We start from the raw sequence: 14,300 nt of genomic DNA, 5'->3' as shown, positions 1-14,300 counted from the left end.
GTGTGTGTGTGATAGCATCAGCTCTTTGTGAACCTGGAGCTCACCAATTCAACAAGACCAGCTGGCCAGCTAGCTCATGGATCCTTTTGTCTATTTAGATGAGATGGTGTTAGGATTATAAACATATGCCACAGAGCTCGACTTTTTATGTGGGTGCTGGGTGTCCAAACTCAGGTCTTCAATCTTGTGCAGCAGGCACTTTACCAATTAAGCCATTTCCTATTTCTCGTTTAACTGACTCGCTGGCATTAAAAAAAAAAAGTTTTCTATGGTATTACCTAATACTTTGATTTTTCTTCTTGGGATGAAATTTGATAGATATACCTCATTCTATGAACTAAGGGTACCATAAACATTAGCATCCCATATACCTCAAAGAAAATCCAAACAGCTTAATTAATAGTGAGCTTTATTTTAAAAACTGTCTTTCAAGACTTTCTTAAACCCCCAATCTGTGGACCAAAATTCTCCCTGTATTTCCATTCTACCTGCAGATCTAAAGAACTGAGTTTCCTTAGAGCTAACAGGAACGTTCTTAAGACTGTTGAAAATTACACTATCAAAAGATCCATTCTAAAGAAAGACCTGAATAGTCATATAATTTTAGTTGGCTAGGTCTTGAGGTCAGAACATTCAGAGAGGAGGACCAATGACCTGCACACACTTCAAAGCTTGTTCTTCCAGCAGCTGGTCCAACTGGAATGACTTGAGAAGGAAATTAGGAAAACCAGCTGTGAGCACAGCTCTGGCACAAACGGGCTGAACCGGAGTGAGTCACTTCACATCTGTGCTGAGCCTCAAAGTGACCAGCTATCATTTTAATAAGGACAGACGCCCAAAGCACTTCAGCCATTCACACCCCACACCCCAACTCCCTAACCTGTTACTCAGGGGCTTTGGGAGGTGGGGTGGGGAGGGGCGGGGCGGGACGGGGGAGGGTGGCACACAATTCTGAGCTTCAGTTTTCACACACCTAAAGAGCTAGGAGCACTAGGCCGTCCTCATCAACAAATTCAAGGAACACAAAATGTACAGGAAAACTGTAACATGTAGAGGGTTATCCGAATGTAAATTGTCTTGGATTCAGTACACAAGACGACCCATAAAACACTTTTGGAACTGTTCCTCCTGTGGCTGGCATACTACATCACCTCCACGCCCACTGGCACGATAGGGGGCGGAGCCATCTACCCCCGCCCCTTGGAGACGCCCCGCCCCGCTCGCGCCTGCGCAGTGTTTACCGACGGCCTCGAGCGCTTAGGCGGGAGGTAAGGGGCTGACGGGTTGCCGCCTCGGGGGCGCTGGGCTACGATGTGGCACCGCGGGCCGGGCTGTGGACGCACGGGAGAGGCGCCGGTCACCAAGCCCGGCTTCGGTCAGTGTGAGCGCCGGGGCGACTAGAAGTGGCCAAGCCTCCCTGGTTTCAGTTTTGGAGTAGTTGTCCCAGCGGGAGCGGGGAGGCCGAGGCCCCACGGCGTAATGCCCTCCGGGATCGCTGTGAAGTGGTGCTCTGAGCCCTGGGTCGCCGGGTCGCCGGGCCAGCCGCGTCGCTGGGGTCGTCGGTGTAGCCCAGGTGCGCCCTGGTGACTCCGTGAGAGGTGACGCGACGCCGGTGCCCAGGCTGGACGCGGGGAGGCCGCAGCTGAACTCTGAGTACCATCCACATGCCCAAGGGGATCCATCTCTGAGGGATAGTGTTGTCAGCAGTTTGGGACATCGTTCTAGGAAAGGGGTTCTTCCGTTTAAAACAAAAAACTCTGTAGTACTTTACTTCACCTTTGGGTACTTTTTCTTCTTGTGGAACCCTAGTATCATGGTACCCATGATCATCTTAGTTGCAAATACCAAGAGAACACGTTTGTAAAGCACTTGACACCTCTCACTGCAAATGTGTGTGCTTGGAAAATGACTGCAGTCCTGACTTCTAAACGCTCTTCCATCCATGAAACAGCAGTTCTTATACATGTACAAACACCAGACAAAAACTTTAGAGTAATTTACAATTATTGAAAAGCCTAAGAAGTTGCTGGAGGCCTTGGTGGCCCACGCCTTTAATCCCAGCATTTAGGAGGCAGAGGCAGGGGGATCTCTTGAGTTCAAGGATAACCTAGTCTACAGACTGAATTCCAGGACAGCCAGGACTACACGGAGAAACCCTGTCTTGAAAAAAACACAAAAGAAAGAAAACTCGTACAAGTAATACAGAACACTACAGCACCCTTGTTAGTATTTTACATACCATACATAGCACAGTCACAGAGAGCAAGAGATTAGCTGGGTCTCTTGTGAGTCCATTCTTTTAATTAGAGTCCTTTCTTTATTTTACAATGGGATCTAATAAACAGCCTTACTCTTGATCGACCTGGAGCCATTACCTTTTCCAATCCGTAACAGTATAGTAACTGTAGCCGCCTGCGGCCACAAGTTAACTGGGTTCACCTGAAAGGGGGCTGGGAATGAAAGGGGGTGGAGGGCGAGAAGAGATGAAGCCAAGACCAAGTTCTCTGATCAAGGCTCAAAGCTTTAATGTTCAGCTCTCAATTTAAAGGGGAAGGCCCAACCCACAACCCCTCCTGGTTTCAGCCGGAGATGGGTGGGATAATCCATAATCCATTCTAGGTCACGGTCAGAGATGTCTCAAGGCAAGCCCATGGGCAGTTCTGCTTCTGGGTTCTGTGCAGCCAAGGTGGGTAACTCCACCTAGATCCTATCACTTGGTCTGTTGTGGTAAACAAGGTCTCTCAGGCCTGCTCAAGGCTTGGGGGGAAGAGAACAAGTAACTTTTATGCTTTTGAAGAATTCAGGAATGTTGGTAGTGCCTTTCAAGTAGGAGCCCGTAGTTAGTTGTGATTAGATTGTGTGTTTCTGTTAAGAATACCACATGGGGTAAGTACCCTTTTCAGTTTAGCCTCCATGGACCCTCCAGATGGGACCTACTGCTTGTGTGTTGACATGATCACGATCACTTAGTTAAATTTGGTGTCTGGAGGATTCACCATAGCAATTAGTACTTCAGTTATTCTCCAAGTACTATTACTTTAATACTGAGACAGCCCTCAATTTCCCTCCTTCCTTTATCGAATTCTCTAAGGAGGAGCTTTCCGGCTCTCTTATTTCTTTATACAATTTTATACAATTCTTTGTGTCAACATAAACTCCTGTGATTGCTGGTCAGTGGTGACACACGCCTTTAATCCTAGCACTTGGGAGGCAGAGGCAGGTGGTTCTCTGAGTTCAGGGACAGCCTGGTCTACAGAGAGAGTTCCAGGACAGCCAGGGCTACACAGAGAAACTCTGTCAAAAAAAAAAAAAAAAAAAAAAAAAAAAAAAAAAAAAAAAACCTCATACAGTTATTTTGCTGTTAGTATGTACTTCATATATTAAATTGTTCTCACTTTGGCCAGTAGGAGGTTTGTGATGTCATTATTTTCTGTACTCCTGTGACATTTGCACCAGTTCTGGAATCAACTGCATAAGGACTCCTGGTCTCCTTTGCTCACCTGCAGCTTTCTGCCCTCTCTCTGTCTTTCAGAATGGTATTAACACTGTGGTCTAGGGTGCTCAGTGCTACCAGGGTGTCATTCCACTCGGAGCCTCACAAAAGGCAGCAGTACATGGCATATATACATCCATGTATGCAAGATCAACATTTCTATGTCTATTTGTATATGGTTAAGAAATCAAAGTGCAGACTGGTATCTCTCTTTTTATACCACTAGGACCATCCTGGTATTGGCTCCTGCTTGTTCTCTAACAGTGAGAACTGATTCATTTTCTAGGAAATGTTTCCCTCTCTGTTCAGTCCTGGTATATGCAGAAAGTCATTTCAGGATATCTGAAATATACTGCCCAGAGAAACACACAGCATAACTGTCTTCACCTTCAGCCTTACAGTGATCAGCAAAACTACCATGTCCTGTTGTTTACTTGCTTTCTTCCCCATTGTAATACAGTTTCATTTCTCCTATATCTTGGTATTTTTAAATCATTAAAATAATGTAATAACTTCACAGAAGTTTGAGAACTAAGGAATTTTGTATTATTTTTGAACATTTTTACAGGTGTATGCATTTTATCCCTTTAAACCTAGTGTTTTGATCATGTAACATGTTCCAACTTTATGACTAAAAAATAATGGACTGTACTTTCAGTCAGTATTCCAACACACCTTTATACCACATTTTGACATTGAGCTGGGATCCTCCTGTAACAGATAACAGATGTGAGCTATTTTATTATTTGATGGCATGGTAGATGATATTTTGTTACGGTGACACTATGCCTGCAATAATTTGAATATTATGCTGTCAGATATATAATTACATATTATAATTCTGTAAGCAATAGGAAATGATAGAAAAATTCTTAATTCTAGCTAGAAAGGGACTGTGAACTAGAAACGTCTCCTAGGATACAATTGTTTCCCCTCACTAATCAAACCAGTCATTGCTTAGAATATGGAGGAGCGCTTCTGGAAGAATGTAAATAGGAAGAACCTGTAATGGCTCATTTGGCAATAAGTATATTTTTGAAACTTAAAGTTTATCAGCTTTATATTTCTATCTTTAGCTGTCTAAGTAGTGGTGGAGGTAGTATAGATTTATTTATGAGGGGAGTAATCAGAATGTAGTTTATAATAGTAGAAAATCAGGATCATCTTAAATAGCTAACAGTGGATGATTAGACTATGGACCACACACAGTGTAATCCTATACTACTATGCAATAAAAATGTTTACATGCTAACATTTTTGTATACTTGGTCATGTTATCCAAAATAAACCTAGTCAGTCAGTCAGTCATTCAATCCAGCAATAGGTCAATAGGTTATTATTTTCATTCCATCCTTTTATTTTCTTCATTGTTATAATATGTTTTTCATAATACTTTGCAGTGTTTTGTGTTTTGAAGGGGAGAAAGGTGAATTCAGTAAATTTTTTTTTTTTTTTTTTTTTTTTTTTTTTTTTTTTCGAGACAGGGTTTCTCTGTGTAGCCCTGGCTGTCCTGGAACTCACTCTGTAGACCAGGCTGGCCTCGAACTCAGAAATCCACCTGCCTCTGCCTCCCAAGTGCTGGGATTAAAGGCGTGCGCCACCACCGCCCGGCTTCAGTAAATGTTTAATGACCACATTACCTACCAGATATACCTTAACAGACACTAGGGATCCTTGGGAGTACCAAAAAGAAATATGAGTGTTCATTCTCTCTCTCTCTCCCCTCTCTCTCTCTCTCTCTCTCTCTCTCTCTCTCTCTCTCTCTCTCTCTCTCTCTCTCTCACACACACACACACACACACACATGCACACATACTTGGAAGCTGGTGCATACCTAGGTGAGGTGCCTAGGTATGTACCAGCTTTCCCTTTCCCTCCATGTCTCTGTCTCTGTCTGTCTCTCTCACAGACACACACTCCCTTTCCCTCTGTCTCTGGTTCTCTATCCCCTTTAGCTTGCTCTCTTTCCCTCTTCTGCTCCCTCCAGTTCTCCCCTTCCCCACTCCTTTTAGTAGTTCTTTTAATGAGTTTGTTAAACTGAGCCTTGCATGTCTGAAAATAATTATTTTGACTTCACCACAGATGATAACTCGCCTAGGTATGCGCCAGCTCCCAAGTACTTTGAAGACATTCATATCTTTTGATATATTGCTTTGATGAAAAGTTGGCTGCTTTTGTTGTTTTAATTTATCTGTTATCTCTGGTTTGTTCTTTAAGATCTTTTTCTTTGTCCTTGATGCTCTGAGTTTCCAGTCATTTGCTTAGGTAAGTTTGTTTTTATTTATGCTAGCAGGATTTATGTACTTTAAACTTGAGAGTTTCTGCCTTTGATTCTCAGCATATTTTCTTTAAACACTTTCTTTGGTTGTTTTCTGTATTCTTTTTTATTTGTTACTGAGCTTGTGAATTTATGTCCTTTACCTTCTCCTTTACAGTCTTCATCTTGTCATCATCCAAGTTCTGAGTCCTCTCCAGCTAGGTATGATTTCTTACTATCTTTTCAGGTTTTCAGTTTAGAAAGTTTTAATTTCCCTTATGTACCAACTGGCCTGTTAACTCTTTTGTAGCATTATTTTATTAGAAAAAAGAGCTCATTCTTTTTGTCCTTTTGAAAAGTTTATTCCTTTATTTATGTCTTTGTAAATTTAAGAACAGACTTTTTTTGGGGGATGACTTTCTCATCTCTGGGCCCGCCATTGTTATTTTCTGCTGTAGTCTAAGCCTATTTCTTTTGATGCTGTACTTCTATCCATGTGTCTCTAGTTTATGTCTGCTCTGTGGTTCAGTTTTAGCTCTACTCGTGCCTGGAAATTTTCCCTGAGAGCTTATATTAGGCATAAGAATTAAGTTCTTAGCCAATGGGTAATGGAAGCAGTTTTTATAGCCATTGTTTCAAGATTTTCAACTGTGAAAGAAAGGAGAAAAACAGAACATTATTTAAAGCAGCTCTTAATGTTTGGGGACATTAGGTTTCTTTGAGTGTCTGAAAACAATGAATCCTAAAGAGTCAGGATCTCACAGAATCAACATGTGAAGGTGCATCTTTACAAGGTCTGGGTAAGAAACCATAATCCAACGGAATTACGTATTCAATTAAGGTATGATATAATTTGATGGTGCTCAAGCTTGGTTAAGCAGGGAAACACATATTTATATCAGATGTTACAAGCACAAACTTATAAAATTGATGTAAGTAAATGTCTCTAGTTAAAGCCTGTGTGGGGATTTAGAGCATGCTCACTTCTAGCTTTCACCTCTTCTGTCCTGTCCCCCAAAGCATATGTTGGGACTTTCAATATGGCTATAGAATCCTAGTGACCCAGAATAACATCTTTATACTGAAACACCTAAAAGGGAACATTGAAGAACGCTTTTACAACAGATTCCATTCTTTTTACAAGTAAAAAAATACAGGGCTGGAGAGAGAGTGTGATAGTTACGAGCACTGGCTGCTCTTCCAGAGGATCCAGGTTTGGATCCCAGCACCCACATGATGACTTGCAGCCATTAGTAATTCCAGTTCCGGGGGATCTCACACCCCCGGTCTGAAGAGAATCTGGTTCTTTAATTTTTTTAAGTATATTTATTTATTTGTGTGTGTCATGCATGTGCTATGGTGTGCACGTGGAGGTCAGAGGAAGACTTGTGGGAGTCAGTTCTCTCCCATGTAGGACCTGAGACTCAAACTCAGGTGTGTCTTGGCAGCAAGTGCCTTTACCCACTGAGTGGTCTCCTGGCCTTGTAAATAAGTTCTATTGCTGGTTATTTGGTAGACAGTACTAATCACCTTGTTTAAGAAGAGGAGATAAGGGCCTTCCGTCAGAGGAGTTCTGTATTGTGAAATGTACTTGAAGTATATAATTGCACAATTACATTATGATGACAATGAAAGTGGGTCTTGATGCAAGCAGAAATGTTAAGAGGGAATTTTTCCCTTGCAGGTTTGCTATTTGGCAGTTTTTAAAAAGATGGCTAGGCTATTCTGTGTCCAAACATATCAGGAAGTCATCCTCATTTTTAACAGTGTTTACACACATACTTCACATTATAGAAGACCTCAGGAAACAGCCACAAAATGTAGAGTAGACACTGCAGGTTGAGGAGATCATTGATAGCTGTATTTTATTTGGTTCAATTTTTAAAAAATTTCTTTAAACTTTTAATTGAATTTTAATTAATTTTCTCTCACCTTCTCTGTGCGTTTTCGTGTGTGTGTGTGTGTGTGTGTGTGTGTGTGTGTGTGTGTGTGTGTGTGTGAATGAGTTCTTTCCTTCTACCATGTGGGTCCTAGACATTGAAGTCATGTCTTCAGGCTTGGTGGTAAGCTCTTTTGGCACTGAGCCATCTGTGGGCCCCCATTTATACATATTTTCTGAACATTCTAGAGTAAGCTTGGGAGGTAGAGGCAGGAGCATTGGGGTTTCCAGGCCAGCCTAGAGTTACATAGTTCCCATCCTGCCTGTGCTATACAAATGAACACTATTTGAAAAGTATTCAAGAATGACTAGATACTATTTTCATGAAGAGAATATTTTAATACCTATTAATTCATAGAGAAACAAAGCTATTCAAGTTCAATGTGAGGTTTATATATGTTTAAAGTATAATTACATATTTGTTGCCTTTTATGTTTTAAAATGTTATTTTATGTGTATGAGTGTCTGCCTGCATATATGTCTATGCACTATATGTGCAATGCCAGAAAGGGCCAGAAAATGGTGTGAGATCCCCCGGAACTGGAATTACTAATGGCTGCAAGTCATCATGTGGGTGCTGGGATCCAAACCTGGATCCTCTGGAAGAGCAGCCAGTGCTCGTAACTATCACACTCTCTCTCCAGCCCTGTATTTTTTTACTTGTAAAAAGAATGGAATCTGTTGTAAAAGCGTTCTTCAATGTTCCCTTTTAGGTGTTTCTGTAGGAGAGAAGAGAGCTGCTGCAAGAGGAAGTGCCTCAACCGGCTTCAGGATGGCTGAGGATGAAGAAAAGGTGAAGTTACGCAGGCTTGAACCAGCCATACAAAAATTCACTAAGATAGTGATCCCAACAGACCTGGAGAGGTTAAGAAAACACCAGATAAACATCGAGAAGGTGAGTGTTACATTTGTACTACAGAAGCAGGTACCTGTATAGATTCTTACTTGCTGTCTGCATTTCAGCTCAAGAGAGAGTCTGAGGCTTTTCTGAGACACCTCCACCCTGCTGATACAGCGGCATTACTTTTCAACTGGTCTTCAAGTTCTACAAGTGTAATTCTCATATATTCCTTCTATTATGTTGAGGAAGGGAGATGGGAGTAGAGTTATGCCTTTTTAATTTACATGTGGAGGTCTAGATAGTAATTAAATTCAAACCGTTTGATGGTGCCCGTAGTGTGAAGGTGGGGTACTGTAGCTAATGGTCCTCCCTTAATCTCATTCACCCCATGGCAAGTGTTTTGAACTTGTGCCTATCAAGAACTTCTATCCTCTTCAGGTGCACAGGTAAAAGATGTAAGCAATTGCGTGATGTGAGGGAATTCCCTTTCTTCACTGCTTCTCTTTGACAAAGGCCCCAAACTGAGAAGCACTGCCAAGGTAGATGAGCAGCTCAGAGGCCCTGCCCTGGCCAGGGTGTGATGTGGGCTGTGATGTTTACCTCAGCCTCAGGTTTACTGAGAACTGAGCTTTGACTCGGAAATGTGGGTTGTCTTCTGCTTTCAACACTGAGCTGTGCGTACCTCTACTTCTTTATTTTTATTTTTATTTTTATTTTAGGGTTAGGGAGGTTGATGTGATTATTAAGCCTTTCAATATAAGCCGTATTCACTAAAAATACCAAAGTTTTTCTTCTACTGGTTTTTCTAGTATTTAAGTGCTTTTAAAAAACACAAAAGTTAATTTCTAAGATGTTTACAATGAAAATTTCTCTGAGAGTCTTTTCTAGAATTCAGGATTAATATATTTTTATTTCTTAATTCTTCTCGTTTTTACATATGGAACATAAGTGATGGCTATAGCTTGTCATGATGCAGAAGGAATTGTCTGGTAAACTGCTTATTTTTGGACTGGAAGAAAATGAAAGCTCTCCTGCTTTGCTTAATGGGATAGAGAGCACAGCTTATCAAACCTTTTACCGGAGTTGAGCAATCCAGAGTAAACACTGCTTCTATGTTCCTCCATTATAAAGGATAAGAATTAGATAGATGAACTGAATCTGAAAGGTAGAAACAAGAAGTCAGTGGGCTATTAATGCCATTCCCTCTTTATTGTCCTACTTTAAGTTTGACATAAGTTTAACATATCTTTCTTATTTTGCATGGGAATGTCTGTTGTCATCGCTCTTCAATCCTAGCTAAGGGGTATGTGCTTCTATAGCAGAGGAATAGGGTTGGGTGCCTTGGTGATTGGATTAGCTGTGCCAGGTGTAGTAAGAGAATTACCTAGAGTTAGTGCCATCAATCCTGCTCTGACTGAAGATGTTTCTTTTAGCAGTTTTACTTATTATGAAACCTTTAGACATTATCAGATAATTATAATGGACAGATAGATGATAATATGTAAAGCCAAGAAAGTAGGCTCATACTGATTTATGCTCTTTCTTTAAATATCCTTGAACAGTTCACTGTCTGCAGGGTTTCTAGTTTGCTTATGAAAGCTCCTCTTTCTGTGCACAGACTTGAACGATGCATTTTGGTGGCTAGGCTGTGGTATGAAGCACACTTAAAACTGCAGCACTCACTCTCTTCAGAAGAGTTAAGAACTAAATTCAGGCTCCAGGTGTCTTACATGCCTTGCTTTCAAAAAGGCATATTCTTCTTGAAGAAAAGGTGCAGAAAGATAAAATATTTATTATTCTGGCCATCAGTCATCCAATATGAATTTAAAAGAAGAAAGCCAGACTGGAGGGAAATTGAAGGTAAGCCTTTAGCAGAGTGAGTCTGCAACAATGAAAACAAAGAGAGCAGTGTGCTGGGGACACCTGGGCCATGTGTATAGGCCCGGTAGGGCTACCCTGGACACATGATAAGTGTTACTAGCATGTGATGCTGACGTTTGAAGCCTTAATGTGTCATAGGTGTAGCACAGTAAATAGGAACTGCAGGATAGCCAACTTGGGACACAGTTGTCTTTGTTTCATATTGTTAGGATCTAAAGAGAAGCGTACTGTGTGGATGTACACAGGGTTTGTAAAGAGAAGCGTACTGTGTGGATGTACACAGGGTTTGTATGAGTTAGTTTATGGCTAAGGTGCAAGTGGCAGAAACCCCCTAAATGGCTCATCAGATAAGGTGGGGTTTGTTTGCCTTGGATTTGCCTCCATCTCATATCTCATGGTGATGGAAGCTGTCCATTACCTGCAGGCATGCTCTTCACACCAGCTTCATTTTCTTCCTAATGATCTTATTAGAGCTTTTTTATTTTGAAGGTGAATTCCTCAGTAAAGAAGGTAGAGGAAGTATGGCGCTGAATAATTTTACTTTCTGTCTTACATCTGTTAATGACATGTACCCCATCATTTACCTCTTCTCTTACATCTGTTAATGACATGCACCCCATCATTTACCTCCTTCCAAGCTTTGTTCTTTGTTCAAATCCCCCCGGCTCCAGTTCTTCCTGTGGGGTGCTCTGTGATGTCATCACGTCATATTTAAACACACTATCTTGACACAGTCCTGTTTATAGATTTAACATCTATGTTTTAACTCCAGTCTACCTATGGGAGTTATTTATCAGAGGTGAGGCTATAGTAGGGATGAAGTAGGGGGCTAAGAAGGCTGAGTGTACTGTATATTGTATGACCATCCATCTGACCTAAGAGAAGGAAAGTGAATAGGAAGACAACAGAGAGCACTGAGGGATTTCTGGTCCAGGCTGCTTGGGGTATCCCATCTCATTTTTGTCCTTAATAGGTTTGGAGTCCAGGATCCCCAGCTTCTCTAGTTGGCCCTGAAGAGAGGGCTACTGTCCACGTTCATGGGGCAGGGCAGTTGCTTGAGCATGTGGGGATGTAATGTGGTAACTATGTGAAGCTTCCACCAATCTGCTTTCTCCCCACCACACTCTGTAGCTAGTCACCTATACTAGTCGCTCTGGATGTCCAGCCTTCCTGGAGTACAAGTGTCATTCCCCTCCCAGCCACCTCTGCAGCCTCGAAATTGGTCTGCTGAATCCACTGCAATGTGTCTATATTCTTCCCAGCTTCTGCAGTTGGCTTAAAAGTTCTTATCTTTTGGTGTCTTCTGCTGTGTTCTCGCTGCTCTTGTGAATATTCACTTCTTAATGTTCTTTATTATATTTTCCTGAGATTTTGAGCAGAGATGAATGTTTGTATTCAATCTGCCAGGTTTAATGAGAAACAAGATTATTTATTACAGGAAATAGATATTAGCTTGGTGTTTGCTGTTTCTCAGATTGTTTGCATTGAGTAATATGTAAAAATAGATTTCCAGTTCTCAAGAAGTTTGCAGTTCAGTTAAAGACACAAGATAGGAAATAATCCAAGAATGTTGGAGGCAGCGTGTGACTGTGTGTGGAATGGCAGATGTGGACTAGACAGTCAGTGTGCGCCTGGACCCAGCAATACCAAATGAAGGAAGCAGGCTGACATGCTACTTAGGTATGTGTTCATACTTGTTTGTTAATTTGTAATTACAACAAAGCCCCTCCCCATCCTGTCTCTGTCTCCTTTACCAAACTCAGATGATGGTAAATGATACTGGACTTGGTGAATGTGATCATTTAGTTCTTATCCATGTTTGATTATCAAGGAGCTACAGGCATATCTCGCAGTTCTGGCTAGTGAGCCTTGATCAAAAGCCTGGTAGAAATTTGGAAACTTTCAGGGATATTTTCCTACTTAAAGAAAAAGATATACATAAAATAAAACATTCCCATTTCTTCCAGTGGTCTGGCTGTGTCTTCCTGTTGTGTCTGGAAATATAGCCAACCCTGCTGGATTAGGACACAATGGAGGGCCTTATTGAAAGTGGTAAAGAAGAAAGCAGCACCCAGGCATGTGATAACCTTTTAACATCTGTTTTGAACCACCCTAGGGTGACCGCCACACCCCTGGGATGACCCCCACACTCTTGGCTGCTTTCTGTGTTGTTGAAGCCATTTTAAAGCTTGTGTTTCTGTATTTTGCAACTCAAAGCATAATGTGGTGGTTTTGCTTTAATTTACCTGCCTGTCCTGCTGTGCAGATAGACAAAGACCATCTCCTGTAAAAGCCGGCAGTTTAGAGCTACTGTCAGTGGCCCAAACTTAACTACAAATTTAAAAGTTGCTTCTTCTAGTGTTTTTCATGTATATTATTAACTCACCCTACTTCCCCCCACACCCATCAATTATTTGGGATAATAGCTTTTCATAATATATCCCAATTTCATATAAATTTGAATAGTAAGCAAGAGCAACATGAATCATGTTACAGGTTTCCAGATGTTACAACACTTCATCTTACAATAGCTGTATAGGTCAAGTATTATTGATGCTTTGTCTTCTAGTTTTTATGTTTATTTATTACTTATGTGTATGTATGTGGACATACATGCCACAGTGTGGATGTGGAGATCTGAGAACAACCTTTGGAGTCCTTTCTCTTCCTTCTGTGGTGTGGCTCCTGGGGATTAAACTCAGTTCTTGGGCTTGGGGGCAAGTACCTGCTGAACCATTTCACCAGCCCAAATTTTGCTTTTTGAGACAAGGCTCACTCTGTAAGCCCCAGCTGGCCTTGACCCCTGGACCTCCCTTTCTTAGCTCCCCAGTGCTAGGGTTACAGGCCTGCACTCTCACACTGTACTCTGTTTTATATTGAAGGCAGACACTTAGAGCTGGTCAGCTGCATACTTGGAGGTTGCTGTGTTAGTCCATGTGTCTAATCTACATGTACTTGAGAGTGCACTTTTAGGAAGGGCATCGAGTGAAGGAGTGCAGAGCCGAGCACTGCATCCATCAGTCATCTCAGAATGCCACTTCTTACTGCTCCTTCCGTAACTGCTGTGTGTTGGCAGCGATTGAGCCGATAGTGCTGTTATAATTGCTCTTCTGGGCTCCAGGGCAGAGCCTCATAGGTACATCGTCGGAATTCTCACCAAGTGCAGCAGTGATCTCTCATCTGTGCTAACTCTTCCTTCTTTACCTCACCTGTGAATTTGATAGTTATGTGTTCTTTGTTTTGAAGTTATACGTGAGAATGCTGGACAGAAAAGGGACAGGGTCTCCAGTTCCCCAAGGTCTCTCACACCATCTCTCTACTAATTTAGTAAACACTTCCCCCAAGCTTTACATTAATATCTATAGCCCAGGTTTTTAAAATAGATATATATTCTTTGTGAAAATTAGGTCAACATTTGCAAATATTAGGAATTTCTCCAGTTCTTCATAAATACACAGACATATTTGCAAGACTTCTTGGTTTACTCAGATGTCTTGTGCCTGTTGATTTGAGCTCATTTGAAGTGAGTAGGTTTACTCTTTCTTGGTTTCCTCCCTCCCTCCCTTTCTTCCTTCCTTTCTTTCCATTTTTTTTTTTTTTAGAGGAGGAGTGGGATTTGCTAATGATAGAACACAGAACCTCTTGGATGCCAGTCTCTCCCCTCCTTCCCTCCTTCCCTTCCTCCATCTTTGTTATACCCTACAATGCTGACTAGAGTTTCCAGTGTGACACTAGCTGGGACTGGTAAGACCATATTTTTACCTTCTTTCTAGTCTCAGAGAGGGTACTTCACCACAAAGTAGGATGTGATCTGTGTGGATTACATTTTAGCAGCTGCCTCATGGTTCAGAACATACACACTTGTCAAGTGTGTGTGTGTATGTGTACA

The 14,300-nt window shown here is 41.6% G+C and overlaps 1 protein-coding gene across 6 annotated transcripts in view; it reads left to right on the top strand.

Annotated features, from left to right (window-relative positions):
• The first annotated feature begins 1,212 nt into the window (after nucleotides 1-1,212).
• The window catches only part of Stx17 (syntaxin 17), a 52,147-nt gene continuing 39,059 nt past the window's right edge, over nucleotides 1,213-14,300 (top strand). For 2 of the 6 annotated variants that reach the window (XR_013110684.1, XM_076934997.1), the window contains exons 1-2: nucleotides 1,246-1,375; nucleotides 8,403-8,584. Coding sequence is in view for 5 of the 6 variants with exons in the window: in XM_076934997.1 (XP_076791112.1) it covers nucleotides 1,312-1,375; nucleotides 8,403-8,584 (246 nt within the window). In the remaining variant the exon portion in view is untranslated. Of the gene's footprint in view, nucleotides 1,376-5,710; nucleotides 5,759-5,928; nucleotides 5,973-8,402; nucleotides 8,585-14,300 lie in introns of all 6 variants that reach the window. The other 4 variants (XM_034503238.2, XM_076934999.1, XM_076935000.1 and 1 more) reach the window with 4 other exon arrangements.

Source organism: Arvicanthis niloticus, chromosome 5, assembly GCF_011762505.2.
Source record: "Arvicanthis niloticus isolate mArvNil1 chromosome 5, mArvNil1.pat.X, whole genome shotgun sequence".
NCBI lineage: Eukaryota > Metazoa > Chordata > Mammalia > Rodentia > Muridae > Arvicanthis > Arvicanthis niloticus.
Note: the sequence above shows the minus strand (reverse complement) of the source record. Positions and strands in the feature narration are given on the sequence as shown.